Source organism: Spinacia oleracea, chromosome 5, assembly GCF_020520425.1.
Source record: "Spinacia oleracea cultivar Varoflay chromosome 5, BTI_SOV_V1, whole genome shotgun sequence".
Taxonomy (NCBI): domain Eukaryota; kingdom Viridiplantae; phylum Streptophyta; class Magnoliopsida; order Caryophyllales; family Amaranthaceae; genus Spinacia; species Spinacia oleracea.
The window spans coordinates 5,482,711-5,504,580 of record NC_079491.1 but is presented as its reverse complement, the minus strand read 5'-3'; the positions used below and the strand labels follow the sequence as shown (position 1 = coordinate 5,504,580).

The window sequence follows — 21,870 nt, the reverse complement described above, 5'->3', positions numbered from 1 at the left end:
TATCAGTAGGGAATTAGGGATAGATTTGGAGATTTACAGCGGTCATTTGGTCAGTTTATAAAGAACCTGTCCTTTTGTTTTGGAATTTCCAACTCATTTATGCTTTTTCATTTGCCGTACTGTGTACAATATGACCTTCAATTAAGAATGTTTAGTTAATTTTAGGGTTCATCTTATATCCAAATATAACCATCGATTTGAACAATAAGATTACAATGCGTATCCAATGTCAAAAAAAAAAAAGACTAAGAATGTTTAGTTAATTTTAGGGTTAATCTTATATCCAAATATAACCATTGATTTGAACAATAAGATTACAATGGGTATCTAATGTTAAAAAAAAATTACGATGTGTAAACCGTCATTCTTGCTCTTATTGTCCGAGAAATCCATATTGTGTTGTGGAAGAAGAAAATGTGATGTAGATTTTAACTAATAAAATGGAGGAATTATCTAGTGAATTTCCAAATATATTAAACCTCGTTGAAATTGTACACGGTCTAATTTTTTTCCTTAAATTATCTCCCTATCATGTCCGTTTTCATACGAGGTATTAATAGATACTCCCTCCGTATTTTTTTAAGAGATACACTTGCCTTTTCCGGCCGTATTTATTTAAGAGATACACTTGTCATTTTTAGTAACTTATCAACCCCACCATCTAATTAAATAATACATCTAATATACCCTATCACCCACCATCCTATTAAACAAATATTTTCATAAACCCACCCCACCCTCCACCCACCAAAATGACATGGTCCCCACATATTTAATTATTAAAATATCTATCCAACCCCACTTGCTTTATTATTTTATTTCATTCAATTATTCTTCTTAATACCCGTGTCCGACCAAGTGTATCTCTTAAAAAAATACGGAGGGAGTATTTTTTTCCCTTTTGGTCATAAAGAGAGGCATAACCCCTAATTAGGGTGTGTTCTATTCAACTTATAAGGCCTTAACTTATCTGAACTTATTGGAACTTATCTAAACTTATCTAAACTTATAGGACCTGAAAATAAGGTCCTATAAGTTGAAGAGAACAAGGCCTAAAAGTAAGAGACGAAGCTAAAGCAAGAAAGAGTATAACGAAAAACGAAACCACACAAAATCAAAACCAACAACAAACGAAGTCTTCAAGCCGTTAAGGCTGGAACCTTTTTTTACTATGGTCATTCAACTCAATTCCTCCAATAAAACGACCCTAAGATCTAATAGAGGCGTCTCAAATATCAGTCATTGCTCAATATCTACGTCAAATTTAGCAAGCCAATTGCAACCCGCTTAGAATCCTGGTACATTGATGAACCATACTAATAGATCGATGAGTACAAGACTTTCTAACTTTATATGAATAGTTTGCTAAGCCAATAAGAACCTAATGACAAATATTAATAGTGTTTCAAATTTCCAAAAATGAAGTTGACAATTCAATATTGATTAAAATGTTAATCTTTCGTTTTCAACTATTAATAAAATGGGTAAATTTCTGGTAGATTAGATTCTTACTTCGAAAACGGGTCCTCAAAAATTTCAATAGAAACCAAATACAAAAAGGAAATTAGAAAAAGTAGTCCTAAAAGAGGTCCCCTTAATAAAAAAGCTATTGGAATATACTAATAGTAGAGTCGCTCCAACACTACCCACACACCTGCCTCACTCTGTTTATGCTCTCTGTTTTCCCCTGTTTCAATTTTACACCAATTTTGAAAGCAAAGTTTCTTAAATTATTGCCGTTAAAAAATGGAGACAATTTACTAAAAACCTAATCTTTTTTCGTTTTTGTTAATATGGTAAATATGATGACATATTATAAGATAGACACCTCTTGCAAGTTTATCCAGTCTAGTTTAACTACTATCGTTGAACATGCACATCCCTTTAAATTGACATGTTTTAAAATGAATTCACTCTCCTATTGAGTCTTTAGGGTGCGTTATGTTCACCTTAAATAAGTTTCAAGTTTAATAAGTTTAGATAAGTTGCAATCAGCTCCTATCAAAGTATTAGAGTAATAAGTTCTAACCAAGTATTTTAATTTGACTATCTCAAGTTTACTCTCAGGTTTGATTAGGTCCTACCATGTCAATCAGGCCTGATTAGGTTTAATCAGTTTCAATAAGTTCAGATAACTACTACGGAGTATATCGTTGGGCATGCACATCCCTTAAAATTGACATTTAAAAAATAAATAAATTAACTCTCCTATTGCATTCTTTTCACCTTAAATAAGTTTAATGTTTAATAAGTTTAGATAAGTTGCAATCAGCTATTATCTGAGTAAGTTTTTATCAGGTGTTATAGTTTGACTATCTTAAGTTTACTCTTAGGTTTGATTAGGTCGTATCAGTCAATCAAACTTAATCAAATTTAATCAGTTTCAATAAGTTTAGATAAATTCAGGTTTCATCCTGCAAAGAGAATACTCTTTTAATAAAGTTTGATTACACACTGGCTAAACTTAACAAAAGCGGCGTTCTTTTGGATTGAAGTGAACCTACTATGGTCTTTAACTGGACCGACTTAATGAACTTGAGCTAAACTGATATAACTGAATGGACCTGAACTGAACTTAAACTGAATTATTATAATATTTAATGTCATAGCCAAATAGCCTTACTAATAATAATAATAATAAAAAAGAAGTTAAGGAGTAATTAAAAAGCTAATCTCCAAAATATAGGCTTTTATCTTCCTTTTCTTTATATATTGTCTCTTTCAGCTTATTACTTTCCTTACCAGTTTGTCCCCCCATCTGTCATCTCCCTCTCTTTCTTTAATTAACCCCTTCTTCTTTCTCTCTCCTACCCTTCAATCTCTCTTTATAAGCACCCCACTATCTCACTTCCGCTCAATCAAAACACACCCACAAACACAAACAACCAAAAACAACAAAAAATGGATGTAAGTTTCCTCTCTGTTTAAATCAATTAATTTTCTTTCTAATTTCAATTTGGGGAAGAAGGGTGATTGAATTTGATGTTAATGCAACAGGATTACAGGTGGAATTACCATGTACCTGCATTTGGAAGCTGGGATTATGACGATGAAAACATGGGATATACACAGTGTTTCGAGGGTGCAAGACAAGCTGGTTTTGCAAGGTTTGCAGCAACAGGTTACCCAGATTCTGCTGCTGATGTTGAAGACAGAGATTTGTATGTTGCTGGTGATTTGTACCAGAATGATGTTCTTACTCCTACTGTCATCGTTGTTCCTCGTCGCAGGGTACGTTTTTTTTAATTCATTAATCGTAGTTCCAACCTGGTAAATTAATAGTCTCACATACTATTCTGAAATATTTTATTGGATAACCCGGAAATTAATAGTCTCACATACTGTTATCTGAAATGTTTCATTAGGTATTCGATTCATTAATCATAGTTCCAAACTACGAAATTAATAGTCCCGCATACTATTTTGAAACTGAGATGTTATGTTGAAACTGAGATGTTATGTGGTTATGCTTACTTGTTTCTATGTTTTGGTAACAAATGTCCTTTTTATTTGCATCGATTTGAAACATAATCATGGATCTAGATTGCAATTTTACTAATTTCAATAATATTGAGTGTTTACCAAAAAAATAATATTGAGTGTTTTTGTAGTACTTATTTTTATTTTTTAAGATGATTTATTGATTAATGTAAAAATTGATGGTTTTATTGAATATACTTTGATTCAAAAATGTTCTTTTTATAAAGTCTTTACTGAAAATGCTTCCACTGTAAGTGTTGTTAGCCCCACTATCTGCATGCCACTATTTTTTGCTAAAAGCACAAACCAAAAAACATTCTTTTTTATTTTCTAAATAAAATAGGAACTTAAAAGTTGGACAAATAAGTTGATAAATGGAATTATCAATTGTTAAAATAAGGCAATTTCCAACAAAAATTTGTTAGTTTTAGTATAAGTTGACATATGGATTTGGGACTAATGCTTATGACGGTTACTTATGGCGATTTATGTGAGTAGACCCCAAATCATTTAGCACTAAGGTTTTATTGGTAGTATAAGTTGACATACATATTCTAGTGTAATTCTAGCTAAGTGTTGATTGTTAGATACCGTTCATGTAGTCCATGTCACAATTAATTGAAAATGACTCAAATTGAAAAAAATGGATGGAATTTTAGAATTCGAAAACATATTAATTTTTTTCCTAATTGAGATACACTACCTTATAGTCTTATACATAGATCATCATCTAATTGGTGTTATTGTAACGTTTAAGCCGATTCATTAAAACCGCTACTTAATAACCTGAATGGCAAACCAATGATGTCTTGGGCTAGTTGTTGTTAAACTAAGAGTTTGTGTACGATAAGTCACAAGTTTGAACCCTTTCCATGTCTGTAATTTGTACTGCCCGAATGAACGCGTGTTGAGTTTTAGATTTTTTTACTAGTCACCTTATTAACAACAAATCATGTTCATATTACAAGAAAATAGTAAATAATTAAGCATGTACTTAGGCATGGCATGCACCATGTTTCAAAAGCTATAGATAAAAAAGGTACAACAAGCTAGTGCTTTTCATCATGATGATTTTTGTTGAATAATAATTTTAAAATAATTTTCCTTAATTATTATGTTTAATTGTTGATTATGATGACAAATTGACAATTATTAGTGCTAAAAAACAGAGAAAAGGAGGATCAGGATACACAAATGTCAAAGGTGTAAAAAAACAGCAACAAAAAATGGAAAAAGAAGAATGGGGTGGATATTCATATGACATAAAGGAGCCACCAAGTCCAATTATCTCTCCACCAAAGCCAAAGCCAAAGCCAAAATCTAAGGCTGTTGATGAAGATTTGTACAAAATTCCTCCTGAATACCTCCATGTCAAACCCAAAAGGGTATTCTCCTTTTCTTTTCTTTTTTTTATATCCATTTTTGCTTTATTTTATCGTCTCTTACTTTTTCTTCGCCTTTTTATTTTCCGAAAAATAATACTTCGTAATTCAAGCCTTATTTCATACAAGTAGTACTCCGTAGTTTTTTTTCTTGCATAAATTATCCTTTACAAAAGACTAAGGGAAAAAGTTTTTTTTTTTTTTTTTTTTTTCTACATTTTCGCTTTATTTTATCGTCTTCTTACTTTATCTCGCCTTTTTTATTTTCCAAAAAATAATAATTCAAGCCTTATATCATACAACTAGTAGTTTTTTTTTCTTGCATAAATTATCCTTTACAAAAGACTAAAGGGGAAAGTTTTTTTTTATTTTTATAATTTGCTTTTTATCCCCTCCTAATTTTTTTTGTTTTGTTTTGCAGAAGAAAGGATTCGGGCTATTTTCAAGTTGTTTGCTTCCCGCTTGTGCTTAATCTTTCGCATTAGATATAATTATGGTTTATTTATCGATATAGTAGTAGTTGTAGACTTGTAGTAGTGTTACAAGCCTATGGAATTGGAAGAGAAATTTTAGTATTTCGGCGAAATATTATCATGAGAATTAAGTATGTTGGTATTGAGCTAATGAGGAATTAATTGTGTAAGAGAGGCGATATTATTTCGAATATTTCCCCATAATTATAGATGGGAGTAATATTTTTCTTCCAATTAGGCTATTTGTAAAAAGAAAAAAAGTTGTTGAAGAAATTGATATTTATTTAATGGGTTTGTATGAGTTAGGCAAATTAATTCAAATTTATGGAATGGGTTGTAATATTTTCCTTTCAATTAGGCTAATTTAAATTTATGGAATTGGAAGAGAAATTTTATTTTATTTTGTTGTCATAGGATAAATTTGCATCAAGTGAAGTTACATAGCACGGAAGTTACATAGCACGGAGTACAAACTAAACCACTATCTTACGTTATATCTTTAGAGACCGTTACACAAATAACTGAACAAACAAAAAACTTAATGCAGAAAACCGTAAAAGTAGTATGATTCCCTCGTGATGGACTTGTTTACACCACCTAGTAGGCGTTATCGTACGAAGATAACTTATGGATATTGATTTCTTCATAAGAGGCGGAGTTGAAACTCGTCTTGTGAACACTAAGAAACTCCTTGAATAACTGAATTACTTTCGGCGAAATATTACCATGAGAATTAGGTATTGAGCTAATGAGGAATTAAGTGTACAAACGAGGCTGTTGTAATATTTTGCTTTCAATCAGGCTATTGTGAAATGAAAAGAAAAAAAAGTTATTGAAGAAATTTAATGGGTTGTTATGAATTATGGCTAATGACCTATTGACCTAATGTAAATTTATGGCTAGTTTTACTTTCTGAATGGTAGAATTTGGAGCTTTTCGGAAAGAAGGTCCTCTTAAAGTTTGATGCTTTAATTTCCAAGAAATGTCACGAGATGTATTATGGTACATTAAATTGCTTAGCTAATTTAGGGGTCTTTACAAATGTAGCTTTCATCACCAACATTTGCAACTTGAGATATTGGTGACTTTTCTCTTTAGCTTTTTGTCATTTTTGCATTTCTTCTTCCTCATCAAAATGGAAGATGATGTGAATTCTAACTAAAGCCACCAAGAAAATTATTTTTATTGCCTTTTCTTGGTGTAAAGAAAGGGTTCATACCTAACACTTATTCAATGGATAATACTCCACCATAAAGTTTATGCATTAGGTGTCCCCTTGTAAGGAGGGTCTCATGGTGTTTAAGTGGCGTATGTCATTTAAGCACAAGTGTGTTGTGTGAGACGTGTTTATACACTCGCTCGATGCCTCGGTGTCCCTTGACAACACGTGTGTTATACACGTGATCGTGTACATACACATGCACTGTCATTCGTCTTTGAAATGTCTTTAAAACCGTTTCCCGAGACTTATGTGACCAACTAATGGGTATTGATGATTTCAAACTACCTTACACGACTTGCCAAAGTGTCAGTCAGGCCCACTGAAGCTTGCGACTGAGTCCATAAGTATCCATAATTGATAGGTCCGAGTGTACAATGGTTATTACCACGTAGGTAGTAGTAACGTAGTACTCTAGTACCATTAGAGTTTGTCAAGATTAAAAACGATGCACACGTCTCACCTTACTCGTACCATCCTACTCGTACTAGCTAGTTTGATAAAGATGTGTCATTTTCTCTTAGAGAAAGGGGAAGATCTAACGTGATGAAATGTGACCATGCAAAGTCCAATTAAACTTAAATGAAGCTAGTTATTGGAAATTGAAGTGCAAAGTTGAGAAATATCAATTAGAAAGAGACTTGAATACTTTAAGTGTAACAAAGCTAAGGCAAATGCTAAATTTAAAGGCCCCTCTTTTATATTTTTTGAAATTTAAACCTTTTCTTTTTCTTTTCTTTTCATTTAAAGGAGTGCACCCTTATAGTTAAGAGTCCATTAAAGTAAAAGCTTTGTTATAATTTTCCCAAAGTTGAGCCTTGTTAAAGCAAACAAAGTGAACACCTAGCTTTCAAAAAAAATTGCACGATTGACTCATTGTAATGCGGTTATGCCCATGCCAACCCTTGAAAAGTGAGGTTTAGATAGTTTTTTTCTTGCAAAAGGTCTTGTATGTACGAGGTGTACAATAAATTTATTGTGCACCAACATAACTTTTACCCAGTGTTCTCTAACTTTAACTCAGTTTTCTCTAACTTTTATATTATTAAAAAAAAAGTTAATAAATAAACATTTTAAAGTGTTAAATGATTAATTTTATACATTATTAGTCATTTTAAAGAAATATTTTTTATTAAAATGGAAATTTTTATTACTAAAAAGTAAATAACTTTTACATATATAAGGGTAACTTTTAAGCATTTTACATCACCTTTAACTTTGGTGTACAATATTTATCGTACACCCCAAGTAAATAAGAACTTGTGTTTTTCTTGAGAAAATGAAGCGTAAAACATTAGGAAACCTTTCTCTCGAGAGCTTATCCTGATCAGGAAGGGTTGCGATAAGTATGTTTGTCTTTGTTTAGTCTTCAAGTGGCCATTAAGGAAACTAACTCAAATGTTGTTAAATGCATTGGTGTTTCTGAGGTCTCACTTGATCATAGTCAAACGACCGAACTAATGAGGTCTTAACCTAGTGGTTAAGACCGAGGATCTGTATATGATAGGTTTTATGTTCGAATCCCCCGCCCTCATTTGCAATATGCATTGCCTTTATAGCTCATTCACACCAGAAACCAAAATATAGCCAAAAGGCAGAGAAAGATATCAAAGTAGGTCTCATTTCAGAAGTACTTTTCAGGAATCAGCCTGAAACAAAACACAAACGAATGCTAATACACTTGTTTCATCCGAATTAATCTCTTGTACAATGAAATTCATCCATTTACGCGACAAAATAGTGATCTGGGTATTGATTGAATATTTTCCTGCAGAACATTATCTTACAGTACAATAGATGAGGATCACCTCAAACAATTGAATAGTTAAACTGGATGGCGATTGCAAGAGATGAATACTTCCACTGTAATTGATCTATATTTACTAACTGGATCGAATTTTACAACACTGATCGTGAAACTTGAAAACAACTCGAATACCTTAGCAGCCAAATCTTCATATACACACAACATATACCAAAATACCCTAATCCTACATACATGCACACAAGGATCAAGCAACATCATGAAGCTTGTAAAGCTCGGACTCGAGCAGTCAACTCTCTTACTCGACTCCTCAGACGTTCAGGATTACAGAAGAAATCAACAAAAACACGCCTTTGGAACTCGACTTCTGATGCATGATGTTTGACAATCTACAGGGGAAAAAGAGCTGGTAAGTCATCCATATAATATACTATTAACAGATACTTTTACTGAAAACAACAGATTCTTCATCTGCAAAAGGATAAATAGCAAAAACAAGAACCCTGCAGTTGAGATTCTTCACACTAGAAAAGAAAACAAATGATCTCAAAGTCAAGAATGATGAATCTAGACCCGTCCTATTTTTCTGCCCCATTGCTTTGTTGGTGTGATGGAGCATGCATTAGTATCATCTAAATCCAATGTTTGAGAACAAATTACTCAGTGACTATGGCTGCATTCTATTCATCTGATTTCCGCTTTTTCTTTTCTTTTCTGAATTCATCTTATCTGAACTTATTAGAACTTATCGCAACTTATTTTTCCTGAAATTACCTTATCTGAACTTATTTTTCCTTAAAAGAAGTGGAATAAGGTGAACAGAACAGAGCCTAAGATGGCATAATATATGCAAACCACTACAATGTGTCAAACTTTTGTGTTATTATGTGAATTACAGTTTAAACCAGTGTAGCCCATGTTCCTATCACACCAGCATCATGATGTGTACACAAGAAACATCTGTAGTTCCAGAAGCCTTTAGACTTTAGAAAAGATTCCCTCTCAAAATATTAAACATGGCCTACATATGACAAGATCAAGAAAAATAGATCATCACAACACCAAAAGTTAATTACCTCATTCTTCTTGTAATGTTCAAAATTAACATCCTCAATAGCAGTGGAGAGTCTCGCATTGATCTTTTCCATTTCATCAAGCTCCTTTGTCAATTTCTGTCAAAAGATGAAAAGAAGCACAGTGAGATTAAACTATCCCCTAACGAAGGACTCTCTAATACATAATACATTATTTTGTTCAGCTTGTCTTGCATGCACCCATGTCTAAGTTAATCTTTTATGCATTTAAGTGACAATTTAGAGGGCTCATGTTAGAGATACCTATTTATGAGTTTTACTTGACCCTTTTGTTAAGGGTAAAAGCACTAAAATCCCGACCTAAACAACAAAAGGGTAACTTAGGCAAAAGTGGGTCTGGTGCACAATAACAGGTGCACATCAAATAGCATGGCTGCATCATAAGGACTTTTAGCACAAAGCCACAACCCACACAGAGTTTACTCACTATATTCAGTCAAGCAAGCACCATTACAAGATTCACTAGGACAGCGCATACAAAAGCACATTAAAAAAATACGATTGCAACAAAAATAAAGTTGCCGCACAACTATTGATTGGAGAACAGCAAGATGCAATATCAAGATGACTAAGAACTGCCATAAGAAAAGGCCAAGTGAAGAATGAGCAAATGAGACTCTAAATCATAAATCACAATAGCAGGTTCATATTCAGCTTAGCACGTCATAATGGATTGATGAGATACCCGTGGTGTCAGTACAGGAAGTGCTGTTGTTGAGGAGGCAAATAGCAGCTGTTGTAAATTCTGAATTAGAGTGCACCTGAAATAATGAGATGGAAGCCCCCTTAGAACAAAACTAAAGATTAACCCTGCATATCTCTCCGGATTAACCAGATCTTTGCAAAATGATAGCAGAATTTACTCACAGCTCATTGATGCATCTATTTCGGTCCTCGATAAGCAAATTTTCTAGGTCGGATTGAAGAGTCATCAAGTCAGACTGAAGGCTTGATATCTGCTGAACAATGCCTGGAGCTGATACATAAGTTGAGACACTAGCCTGGGTATCTGAAGAGAGTAAACGTTAAAAAAAAAAACATTATAGACGAATACCCCCAAGCAGTTGATACTAGTAAAGATATGTTTCAGTAGAACACAAAAGCTTTTACTAGAGCAAGAAATTACTTGAATATATGCTTAAAAGATCTCTAACACCATGCAAGAAATTGTCTCTGTCATCTACCGCCCCTTGTTCTTGTACGTCGGACGCAGCTTGAGTCAGGGCTTGGCAACGACCCTGCCAACAGAACAATATCACAATAAAATGAATCCAGGAATGTAACAAAATCCCAATAACGGAACAGGGTAGTAAAGTTGTTGAGTTACAGATACAATATATGGTAAAAATCACCCAATCTTTATCACCACTTAACTTAATTAGCAAACTAAATTAATTTTCTCATAATCAATTACAAGGACACGTAGAAGTTTTGGGCTCTATTTGCTAGCCTACTATTTGATGCAGTGAAGTCGACAATGATCATGAGGTGTGGAATGGCATCCACCAAACACCCAGCAAAACTTCAATGGCACAAACAATCAAGGGAAAACCAAGCCTCATCTTTTTAACAAAGAAACAAGTAATTATGAAGTATCACATATATAAGTTACTTCTTTCTCCTAATGATAATGTCATACTCATAGTACATTCCTTTCCCTAGAACATACAAATTAAGTTTTCAAACAAGATTTCAATAGGACCTGTTTGTTAAAGTGGCGAAATCCATGCCAAGTACAACTGGAGTGCTGGAGAATAAATTAAGTAGAGTTTTTGATTGGTCATCATCCACATAAATAAGGAACTCAAAATAAACTTATTCCTCCAGTAACTTAAGCAACAACTGCAATAATACGTAATTAAGGAAATTTTTCAATGAACATACCACTCGTCCTTTTGTTGCCAAGAGGTATGACTGAAGTTCTGACTCGATAATCTTAAGCAATGAATATGCTGCGAGCATTGTTTTCTTTTCCAACTGGCATGCTATCTTCAAAAACTGATGCCTTGCAAGCTGGTTGATCAAATGATTAATGAACTGCAAGTGATAAAAGCAGAAAATACCAAGTTAATAACCAAGTCAAATTTAAAGCTTTTGAGCAAATCCTTACAGAACAACAGAATATTGAAGAAATTATATTAAACATAATTCTCCAACAGGAATGAGTACAGAAGTTCCGTAGAACCTAAAAAGGAAGTGAGCAAGTTATTGTGGTCACTCACACAAATCACTTTTTTTCCACACAATTCCTCATTTAATCATTTGTGGAAACCAGGAAAAGATGTCAAATGTAGCAGCTACAAAGAGGGATACAAAAGGGGTAACGATGCTTTAACAAAGTTCTAAGATAATCCAAGGACCAATCAAAAGGGTCTCTAGAATATATCAACCCGTTTAAGGAAGAGAAAAAACCACAATCTGTTTCAAAACAAATAAATAAAGCCCTCAATCTTCTCCATAACTTAAGAATAACCACGGGAAGGGAGTCCACATATTTCATATTCTAGGACCATACATGGCTCACATTAGATTGGACTCCACGTCTCCACCCTTCTGTGTGCAATGCAATATGGCAGTTCAACACATGACAATCTCTTGGAAGACAAACTGGAGCGTCAAAGTATCATGCATAAAAGCAGATTATGTTCCCAATTTTAAGTAAAAACTGACCGAGGAGGATAGCAACCCACAAGGCATTAAAAGAAGTTTCCCTTGATTGTTTTTCATTATAAGTAAACAATTTACACGCTCTAAGTGACTAGAAAAGGATGCTGCCTTTTTTCTTCACAACACATACTGACTTGGCGCGATGGTTATGACTTATGTGTCTACTTGTTATCCGCTAGGTCACGGGTTTGATTCCCGAAAACAACCTCTTTATGAAAACAAGGGTAAGACCAGACCTTGCTCTAAGTAGCGGGAGCCTTGTGCACTGGATAAGAACTTTATCACATACTGACTTAGTGCCCATATTTTAGTGAATTGGCTCATCATTGGTTCTTTGCATTCGGGAAGTTAACAGATGTGGGAGTTTGCTATGGATCCACTAAGGCAGTATTTCAATCCCCATCGATGGTGCAGCTTTAAAAATTGGAATTATTCAGTGTCCTCTTATTATAAAAATCCTCTGTATCAAAACAATAGGCAACAAGGTATTTTGAATAAAAAAATAGACGATTACCGCTACATAATATTCCAACTTACCGCCTTCTGCCGATTAATATAGAACTCCTGGCGCATGATTTTCAAATCATAATCACCTATACAACAGAGAAGGAAATGTGCATTTAATTAACTCAAGTAACAAGGAACTACTATAAACAAAATCAAGGGAAAGAGTGAGCTAAGCTCAGCCATTAGTTGAGCATGAAAAGAAAATTTCCAGAACTTTGAGTACCTTGCAAAATATATGTGTCTTGAAGCTGAGCCAATTCCCAACAAAGATCCGGAATAGTCTTCACAGATTAGGTAGAAACGGAAGGAGGAGAACAGAAAAGATGTTCAGTACAGATTGTCGGACCAATATTGTGTACTGTATACTAAAGTGAAGGAAGCTTGTAAAAGCACCCACAATGAATGAGTAAGCTGGATACAGCAGTATATTGCAGTATGGACTATAAGGTAAAAGATTAGCAATTTTAATATATACTATAAAGTGGGATGAAGAGATAATACTTAAGTTTTCCTTCGAGACTAAATTCTCCTGGGCCATTTCAACTATAAAGGTTGAAAAAAGGTTATACTTCAAAGTAATTCCAACTTATTATTAAGACAACAGCCTCTATTTCCATAATTATAATGACTCAGAGCTGCTTCAGATTTTAGCTTAATCAGTTAATCCTATTTCCAGGTACAGAAAGTATAGATATACTTCTATCTTAGACCTTATGTTTGTAAAAAAAAGTTGCAAATTTTTCAGCTGCTTTCAAGAAAAAGTATCAGTTTTTCTGAGAAATGTTACATCGCACAATAGCTAAGGATTTACACCACAATTAGACCGACAAAAAGAAAAGTATGCCTACAGAGAGGACACAAACCTCAGATAAAAACTTGTCTTCTTTGTGATGAAGATTTGAAAGTTCTCCCACCAATTCTGCATGTTTTCTCCTGTCCAATGGAAGTTCTCGATGAGCACAATTATTATCAAGCAAGCACCATAAATATAGCTACACCACAACTGGAAAAGGCAAGAGACACCAAAATACAATGCATTGTCAACAAAGTGTTTGTGCCGGGTATACATTGGATTAATTTTTTCTCATTATAAAAAAGATACACAAATTTAGACCTGCTTTCTTTAATCACTCTGTGACATCTATGGGAGCATAAAGAGAAGAATACTACAGCAGGGATATTTGTCCCAAAGGGGTAGGAAACAAGAACTTTTTTTTTTGATGGGGAAACAAGAACTTTAAATGCTCTTGTGCAGCTAACTTTCATAGACAAAAGTCACAAAAACATAGAAGTCTAAACTCCAAAGTATGACCATATATCCTAAATAGGCAAGCAGCCAACAGAACCTTCTACGCAAGAGAATGTTCTCCTCAGCTATTTTTTAAATATTTTGGACAAAATAAGGTCAGATAAAATCAATTTAGACATAAACACAAAGTCACAAGTTAAGACAAAATAAGTTCCGATAAATTACAGGGATCAAGCGCCTTTTTGTCTAGGTGAGGCGATTTCAATGAAAGGCACATTTTTTCACCAACAATATACATTTTTGGTTCATAGAAGACAAAATAAGTTGAAGAGAGCATACCCTAAGAAAAGTAATTGCATGTAACAGAAGTAGATAAGTAGACTAGCTATTAAAAATTCGCTTATATGCAATCTAGAAGTTGAAAAGGTTAAGCTTCCAGAAACGCACTCTCTGCTCTCCGTTCTACAGTGTCAAGGTTGAAATCCACATTCTAAATCGCATTTTCTCAACCCAACCCTTAAAAAGACAACTTATGGAAATGTCGCAGAATACATTTATGACCACAATATAAGCGTTATCAGCTTCACCTGGTACACTAATTGCTAGTTGAAGTTGTTATTTGTCAAAGGGAATAAAGCCCAACTACTTATTAACAATATTAAAGTAGTTTCAATAAGCTCTTTTGGGACAAACCAAAATAGAAACCTTATTAGTTAGGGTTAAGGAAATTCTTTTTACTTTTTTAGACTCTAGCATACAATTGTGAATTTCGGTTTGGGATAGTAAGATACCATTCGGAGATAGATTGTCCATCTCCATGTGCAGAATAGTCAAGAAATGGCGAAAGGCAGCTCTTTCTAATCTGGCTTTGCGGGAAAGGGAGGTATATGAATAATCCAACTTTAAGTTAAAGCAACCCTTTTCACAAAAAGGAATAAAAAAATTATCAGATATTTTGATAAATTCAAAACACAAGGATTCTCCTTGCAAGATAAAGGTTAAGCTCTTCTCCCCTCCCCACCCAAAGAAAGTAAAATACATATTCCAACAAATAAGTATTAAACAAAACTCCTTAGATATACAGTATGTTTGTCATAAAGAAAAGTGAAAGCAAAACAAATTAGAAACTCTTACCTGAGAGAATGGAGATCCATATGAATGTGAGCTTCATCAGAAGCAACTTGGGATTTAAGTGCCATAAGAATGGCTTGCTGCTTAGCATTCTCTACTTGAGCCTCTACCCACTGCTTCTCACTTGTCCCAAATCTGCCATAGATTGACAGGGTTAGAGCTTGTGGGAGAAATGATCCACAAAGAAATAACATTTAAAGCTCGTCCACAACAAGACAAGAAAAATTCATAGCAATTCGATTATCATAGTACTTCTAAAATGTGGGAGAACTTTGTACAGTCCATTTTTCCCCTGGCAAAGACAAACTATCTCAACAAGGGGCTTAATTTGCTTAAATTAGTTGTGGAACATCTCTACTGTAGAAAAACAATACTTAGAAGAACCGGTCACTGAACTATCTCAATGAAATCTTAGCATATTTTGTAGTGAAATTAATGCCATAGAAAATAAATAAAAAACGGGTCATTAAAACTGGGTAGCATACCCGATCCAAAACACTAATATCACCAAAATAATACTTATAGATTAATTATTAGAAAAACACTTACATGGAGCGAAGTCTTTGCAGCTCAGAGACACGTTGATGATGACAATTTTCTATATCTGGGACAAAAAACAACATGTAAAATCAATCCATTTGGTGAGCACCGACTGACAAAGCACAGAACAACATAGCAGACAAGCTACTTTAACTTTCAGGTTTCACCATACAACAAATCAGTGAACCAACAGATACATTGCCAAAAACAAAGATACACGACAATTTCTTTTCCATTCGACTAGAATCCTGTTCCCTTACTTTACACATTTTCCACCACCTACTGTAAATGCTAATCCAATTGATAAATATTACTGAAGGGAGCATATTCATAATCAATACTCAAAACAATAATACTTTCCAAAACAATCATCCCAATTAACATAGCAAGATTAGCAACAAGTTAGAAAATAATGAAAGAGAAACAAAATCATAAAATTGACAAAGTAACCACTTTGCATTAAATATCACAAAAGAAACCAAGCGTCAGTTATTAACCTTAACAAACAAAAAGTCAATGCAAAATTGGCAATGTGCTAACCTTTAAAAGAGCCAGTAGGGGCTCCAGAGGAGAGAGAAGATTGTGAAAATGAGCCCCCCCATTGGACGAGGTAGCAAAAACGACAATAGTTGTCAATTTTGTTAACTTTTCTCGAAAGATTTTCATTCTTGAAAAAGGTAGCAACTACGGAGTATTGAATCTGGTCCTCCGATAATAAATTAAAGGTGATTCGTACAGACTCTCACCAATTGACATTGGAGTCTCAAATAAAATAGTACTTTACTGGGGTACTCAATGGAATAAAACAATTACAAGTATTATGGAAGGTTTTTGAGCCTCAAATGGAGGCCCGCCAGTGGTTCTCTAAAAGCTTTGGGGAACATACAAATATACCACCAAAAAACTTCTAATAAATAGCCCAATGTGCTCTTAGTATATCACAAAACCAATACCACAAAGTCACATTTGGGACTTAAATCTCAAATAGAATGCACAGAAATTCCTTTGAAATCAGCAAAAGAAAATTAAGATAAAAAACAACTAAAGCCTCGAGTTAAAATTAAGCGAGGAGCTTGAAGTTAAAATCGGCATAAAGCCACTCGTGTAACATGAAGCAATGGTCATAGTATTCAAACAATCAAACCGTCAAAGTTCAGTTACATGCTATCAAGGAGACAAGGAACCATAAACGTATAAACATTTGAAATATCTCACATAAATGCTTAAAAATTAAAATTATTCACGAGGAAGGAAAAGGAACAAAAGAAAATAATTGCGGAGTACATGAAATGGTTACCTCTAACTAAAACATTTGAGATGTCATCCAAGCTCACCCAAGAGCATTTAGCTTTTCCATCCTGAGCAACTAGACGAAATGGAACCTTATAACAATAATCCAACAACATTACACTAATCAATAAGGCATGAAAAAGGCATGACAGTGATGATGTAACATGTAAATGAAATAAACAGCTTCAATAAATATATATGTATTTACATGCAATGCATACCGAGTCCAGATGCTTGGAAAACCACTGACTTAGTTCCTTCGAACAAGCCGAATCACTGTTAAGGTACTGATGAAAATCTGAGTAAGCCAAATATATGCCTTCATCTGCACGCACAAAACTCAAAATTAAAAAAAACTTTCACAACCATCCGCAATTCCACATCATATTTACAATCAACCATGTAATGTGAAATGTGCATTTAGATATAAAATCAATTCATTTATGACATACTTCCTTTGTTCTTATTTACATGACACTATTATTTAGTCATGTTTGTCAATGTACAATTTCAAACATTAATATCTTTAATTATGGATAAGAAAAAATTATAAAAAGATATTTTAAAAATATTTATTGAGACGAATCTAACAAAATCCCACACGACTATGTATTTCTTAAGTATAAATCACAAAAAGAAGTCAAGGGAGCTTGTGTGAATAGTGTCCAAAACCCAATTGTGTCATGTAAATAAGAATGGAGGAAGTATGTAACTTACACTTCCTAGATTCACCCTGTATTAAATTACTCTTCATACTTTAAATATTCCTAGGGCGATCAGAAACCTTTTGCACTTTTTCTTTTAATAAACTAAGCTGATCATCAACCAAAAGACTAATATCTATATCTACATATGCTACTTGTACTAAAAGAACAATACCATGAACACCAATAAGTTTGCTAATTAGCAATAGTTAGCAATCGAATCAAAAGAACTGTAAGAAGGTCAAGGGAAATTTTCATTGACGCAATATAGAAGTTTTATCATAGTTTTTCCTTATACTCCTTGGCTCTAAATCCTCCGTCTTCTTGTAAAAAAACATTTAGTTGTTCTAATAGAGTACATTCAGTCACCAAATGAAGGTTGTGAACTTTATGAATCTTTCCTTCACCACTTCCAGTCACCTTCAAGACAAGCAATAAAAGAACTTTCCTCTTCAGGACCCTATAGTTTCTCTTATCACAAATGAAACTCATATCCCAAATTCCCAGTAAAGTTTGGTTGGTAAATTGCACAGATGATATAACTTCAGGGAATGAAATCTGATCTACGTAATAGATTATCCATCCAAATTCACTACTACTGAGAGCCAAAAACTGGCCGTGAATGCTAGCGCATATACCATTGTGCGATTGAAGTTCAATTGTTAAGTGACTGACTCTGGGAATACTATTGGACTGAGTTGAGGAGGTCAAAGATAGTACCTCATGTGAAAAAATATACATAATGTGAATGATCCAAAATCAATGCCTTTCCCATTAACATCTTAAGGAGGATTAAAATTAACTTGAGAATCAAACAAATCATAAAGACTCGACAGAAATATACCATCTCCAGAATGATAATGTGCCAACTCCTGTGCAGTTGAAACAATCCTTCCAAGAACTGCATTCATCTAATAAACAATGAAACAACATAAACAAGTGCAGATATGTTTGATCACAAAACTTAATGCCACTATGCCTTCGGAAGTTGGAATTGCACAAAAAGTATAGAAAGCAACATGAAACCTAGATTTTTTTGCTACATCAAGCAACTAATCTGTTCAGAAACTAAAACCAGAACAATGGGTCTACCTCCAAATTTCTTGAGGAAAGGCTATCTTCCATTGCACTAAGCTGTCCTGTGACAGAAGATGTCGCTACAACTCTTGCCCTTTTCCCTTGGATCAAAGATGAAGCCTGGCCAGTAAGTATATCATATTGAGACTGCAGCTGGCTAAGCTGTCTCTGCAGCTCTAGAGCTTCAGTTTTGTATGCCAATGTTTCATCCCTATACTTGCAGTAATCAGTTAAGGATTCGTAAGGATAACAAATATTCTCTTCTTTCTATTTTAAATACAGAAAATAAAACGTTAACCGCATTTATGCAAGTATGACAGCAGAGAAGTTGATCCATCAAGCTATATTATTGTATTTACTGAAAAACTTTTTACATAGCAGCATTAGTAATAATCAGATGATTGGACCTAAAACTGTCACATCTCTTTAAAGTGAATACTGAGCATTTGACAGTGAACTTTAAAAAATCATGGGAACTTGTAAATCTTAGAAAAAAATCAATATAAATGCAAGTTAATTTCATTAGACAAACTAAATGAGACATTTTACAGCAAGCTACTGGCAATTGCAATTGTGTGTTAAACACATATCCTAGTTCAAAAGAAAAACAATTGGAGTCATGCAATTTTAAATTCCCCAAACATAACCTATTAAATAGTGCCCCGTGGAATAGAAAAGAACTTGCCTGCAATTTTAACTTTAGGGTGATTTCTATTACAATAAAGCCGTACAGCAATACATCCTGCATTAGTTGGGTCAACAAATATAAATGTAAAACAGTTTAATACCCCTCACTCCAGACATTTATAGATTGACACATATACTGTCCTTTCACACTAAAAGCAACTCCATTATGTAGGAACGAATCTTAATGCGAACTAAAAGCTGATAGCATCACCACTTAACGACTACAATAATACAATTGTATGTCAGATTAGCATAAGTCAAGATATGAGCAAGTCATCAATACATTCAACTTTTTCTAAGTTCAGTAATATATCATCAGTAATTTATATAATGTATAAAAGCAAACGCATTTGAGATGAAACTACATTACCTAATTTCCTTAAGCCCTTCTTCAGCGCCAAAAACAGCCTCCTGATTGTCTCTTCTTGCGGAAAAGGCAGAAATACTATCATAAGCAAAATCCAAATCCTCCCCCTGCAAAACAATATATGGAACATGTAATTAAGATTCCAACACCTGAAGTTGAATTTAGCACACCAAAAGTGAAATTCCAGGTAAGGATACTCAAATTTTCAACCTATAAATTATTATTTGAATCTCAGCTCAGAACAGCACATGTGTATCCATTAGTTGTGCTCAAACATTATGATCAAAAGAAGAAAATGGCCAAATCTGAGCAAGGTATCACCGGATGATGAACTTGCTCGCTAACTACAGCTAGGAAAATAGTCGTAAAAGGGAGAAAGCATTATGATCATACCTCCAAGAACTTTCCTTCTTGTAAAAATTGCTCATACCTGGAAAATAAAATATTTAAGGTGTTTTTGCATTAGTAAGTGACTAAGTGTAAGATAAACAAATGCCTATCAGCACCAAGAACATCATCCTGAAAAAAGCTCAGACTATGAAAGTCAGAGAAATTTGTATTTCCATTATCACTTTATAAATTACAGCGGTAAATTACAGGAAATACTAGATAGAACCACTATTTTATTTTCAATCAAAATAGCAACCATCCATTCCACTCCAAATGAGTGAGGGAACAACAGATACCCTCATTTTTCCCAAAAAAAGTTTAAATAGAAACTAGGCATGTTTTGCTTTAGTTGATTTTCTCATAATTTATTCTTAAGTATAAGCCTCCACGTCGGACATTCGCTAACAAGCTGTAATATCATGGTTAGAAGCTCTCAGTAGGAAATCCCAAAGCACGAATTCGAACCCACTAGCACAGGGTAAATAAACCAACTTTTTTAAGGGTAAACTTTCAAAAGGATTTCTTGAATACTCCTAAGAGTTCTAACATAAATTCTGGCATTTTCCCTGACTAATAAATAAGGATGCATTTTTGTTACAGAGACCCTTGAGCTCAGATATTGATTTATAATCCACAATGAAATTACTCACAAACTCGTTACCATTACCTCATATTATAACCGCTTCAAGCCAGCACTCCGCATTGTGCAATTCAAAATTCATACCATGACCATAATTGAAAACACTCAATTCTGCAGAACTGAAGAACAACAGTGGAGGTAACCTTTCACTCCTTCACTTGAAAGACACGAGATGCCGGAATGCTCATTGTTAACCAATCTCTTGACTTCTGCGGGCTACGTTCAACTAAATGTAGACTCTTGGGTTTGCCCCCAAAGAATGGGCTGATTACTAGGATGGGAAAGACTGAACCTAGCTAACAGTAAATCACTAATCTAGAACTATCCATCTAACTATCTAAGCCCTAAATTTTTCAAAATCAATCCAAAACTCTAACATATAACATTCACCTAAACTATAAACAAACCACATTCTCCGCCAATTGCAATCAAAACCCTCAAAAATTCGCAACACATTATTGCATTTTCAGTTCCAAATTAGCACAAAATCAAAATTAAATCAATTTCCATCACAATTCAAGTACAAATTACACTAAAAATGAGACAAAAAAACTAAATTCCACTCACAATAGTATAAATTGAAGTAAGAGAAAAGGGGAGAAAAACGTAACTGAGAAACTTCGGAAGGAGAGAGAACATTAGAAGGGCGAAGATTGGAGCAAAGCCAATCGAGAATAGGTCGAGCATCGTCGTATTGAAATGGCCATTCAAAGCTATCTGGGTCTAGCTTCTCGTGACCTTCAAACCCTAGCTCCCCTAACAATCCACACAACCTTGCTCCACTCATTTTTTCTGCTAGTTTACTGGAAAATTCGAATAAATTACTCCAATTTTGGAACTAATCAGATCTTAATCATGTAATTAATCCGTGATTTTTGCGCATTGTGATCAATCAAATTGAGGATCGGCTTGAATTTGAAAAAGATGGGAACGAATTTGAGTGTTTGTTTAATTTGATTGGAGTTTTAATGGCGTTGTATTTTAAAATCAAAAAAATGGAGGTTTGGAAATGGGGAGAAAAAGGAGATCCAGGTCAGCAGTTGAAGGGAAAATGTGAGAATGGATTGGGCTTCATATTTAGTTGTGATGAAATCAGCAATTCTACATTTCTGGCATGGGTTTATGGAATTAAGGGCTTAGCTTTCGAGAGTCTTAAATATGGATTTGGATTCAGTAGAATAATGGTTTACTTTAGCGATCTTTCGTAT

At 34.0% G+C, this 21,870-nt stretch overlaps 2 protein-coding genes across 2 annotated transcripts; one reads left to right on the top strand and one right to left on the bottom strand.

The window, feature by feature from the left end:
* Positions 1 to 2,745: 2,745 nt before the first annotated feature.
* On the top strand, positions 2,746 to 5,689 carry LOC110797310 (uncharacterized). Its single transcript, XM_022002415.2, has 4 exons — positions 2,746 to 2,907; positions 2,998 to 3,231; positions 4,650 to 4,865; positions 5,284 to 5,689. Exons 1-4 carry the CDS (start codon positions 2,902 to 2,904, stop codon positions 5,332 to 5,334), a joined length of 507 nt encoding a protein of 168 aa, XP_021858107.2. The 5' UTR covers positions 2,746 to 2,901; the 3' UTR covers positions 5,335 to 5,689.
* A 2,617-nt stretch (positions 5,690 to 8,306) lies between these two features.
* LOC110797309 (AUGMIN subunit 3) lies at positions 8,307 to 21,775 on the bottom strand. Its single transcript, XM_022002414.2, has 18 exons — positions 21,274 to 21,775; positions 20,026 to 20,062; positions 19,636 to 19,739; positions 18,594 to 18,789; positions 18,346 to 18,412; positions 17,019 to 17,122; positions 16,805 to 16,889; positions 15,517 to 15,571; positions 14,971 to 15,102; positions 13,451 to 13,520; positions 12,811 to 12,868; positions 12,618 to 12,673; positions 11,298 to 11,450; positions 10,540 to 10,651; positions 10,281 to 10,422; positions 10,099 to 10,174; positions 9,396 to 9,491; positions 8,307 to 8,708 (listed from the first exon to the last, which is right to left on the bottom strand). Exons 1-18 carry the CDS (start codon positions 21,447 to 21,449, stop codon positions 8,577 to 8,579), a joined length of 1,851 nt encoding a protein of 616 aa, XP_021858106.2. The 5' UTR covers positions 21,450 to 21,775; the 3' UTR covers positions 8,307 to 8,576.
* Between the last annotated feature and the right edge of the window lie 95 nt (positions 21,776 to 21,870).

Bases quoted from the DNA above. Each gene is read 5' to 3' on its own strand.
- LOC110797310 (XM_022002415.2), top strand. The intron at 3,232-4,649 runs GTACGTTTTTTT...GCTAAAAAACAG, and splicing joins TCGTTGTTCCTCGTCGCAGG to AGAAAAGGAGGATCAGGATA. The intron at 4,866-5,283 runs GTATTCTCCTTT...TTTGTTTTGCAG, and splicing joins TCCATGTCAAACCCAAAAGG to AAGAAAGGATTCGGGCTATT.
- LOC110797309 (XM_022002414.2), bottom strand. From the start codon at position 21,449: ATGAGTGGAGCAAGGTTGTGTGGATTGTTAGGGGAGCTAGGGTTTGAA. The intron at 19,740-20,025 runs GTATGATCATAA...ATTGTTTTGCAG, and splicing joins AAGAAGGAAAGTTCTTGGAG to GGGGAGGATTTGGATTTTGC. The intron at 13,521-14,970 runs GTAAGAGTTTCT...TCCATTGGACAG, and splicing joins ATGGATCTCCATTCTCTCAG to GAGAAAACATGCAGAATTGG.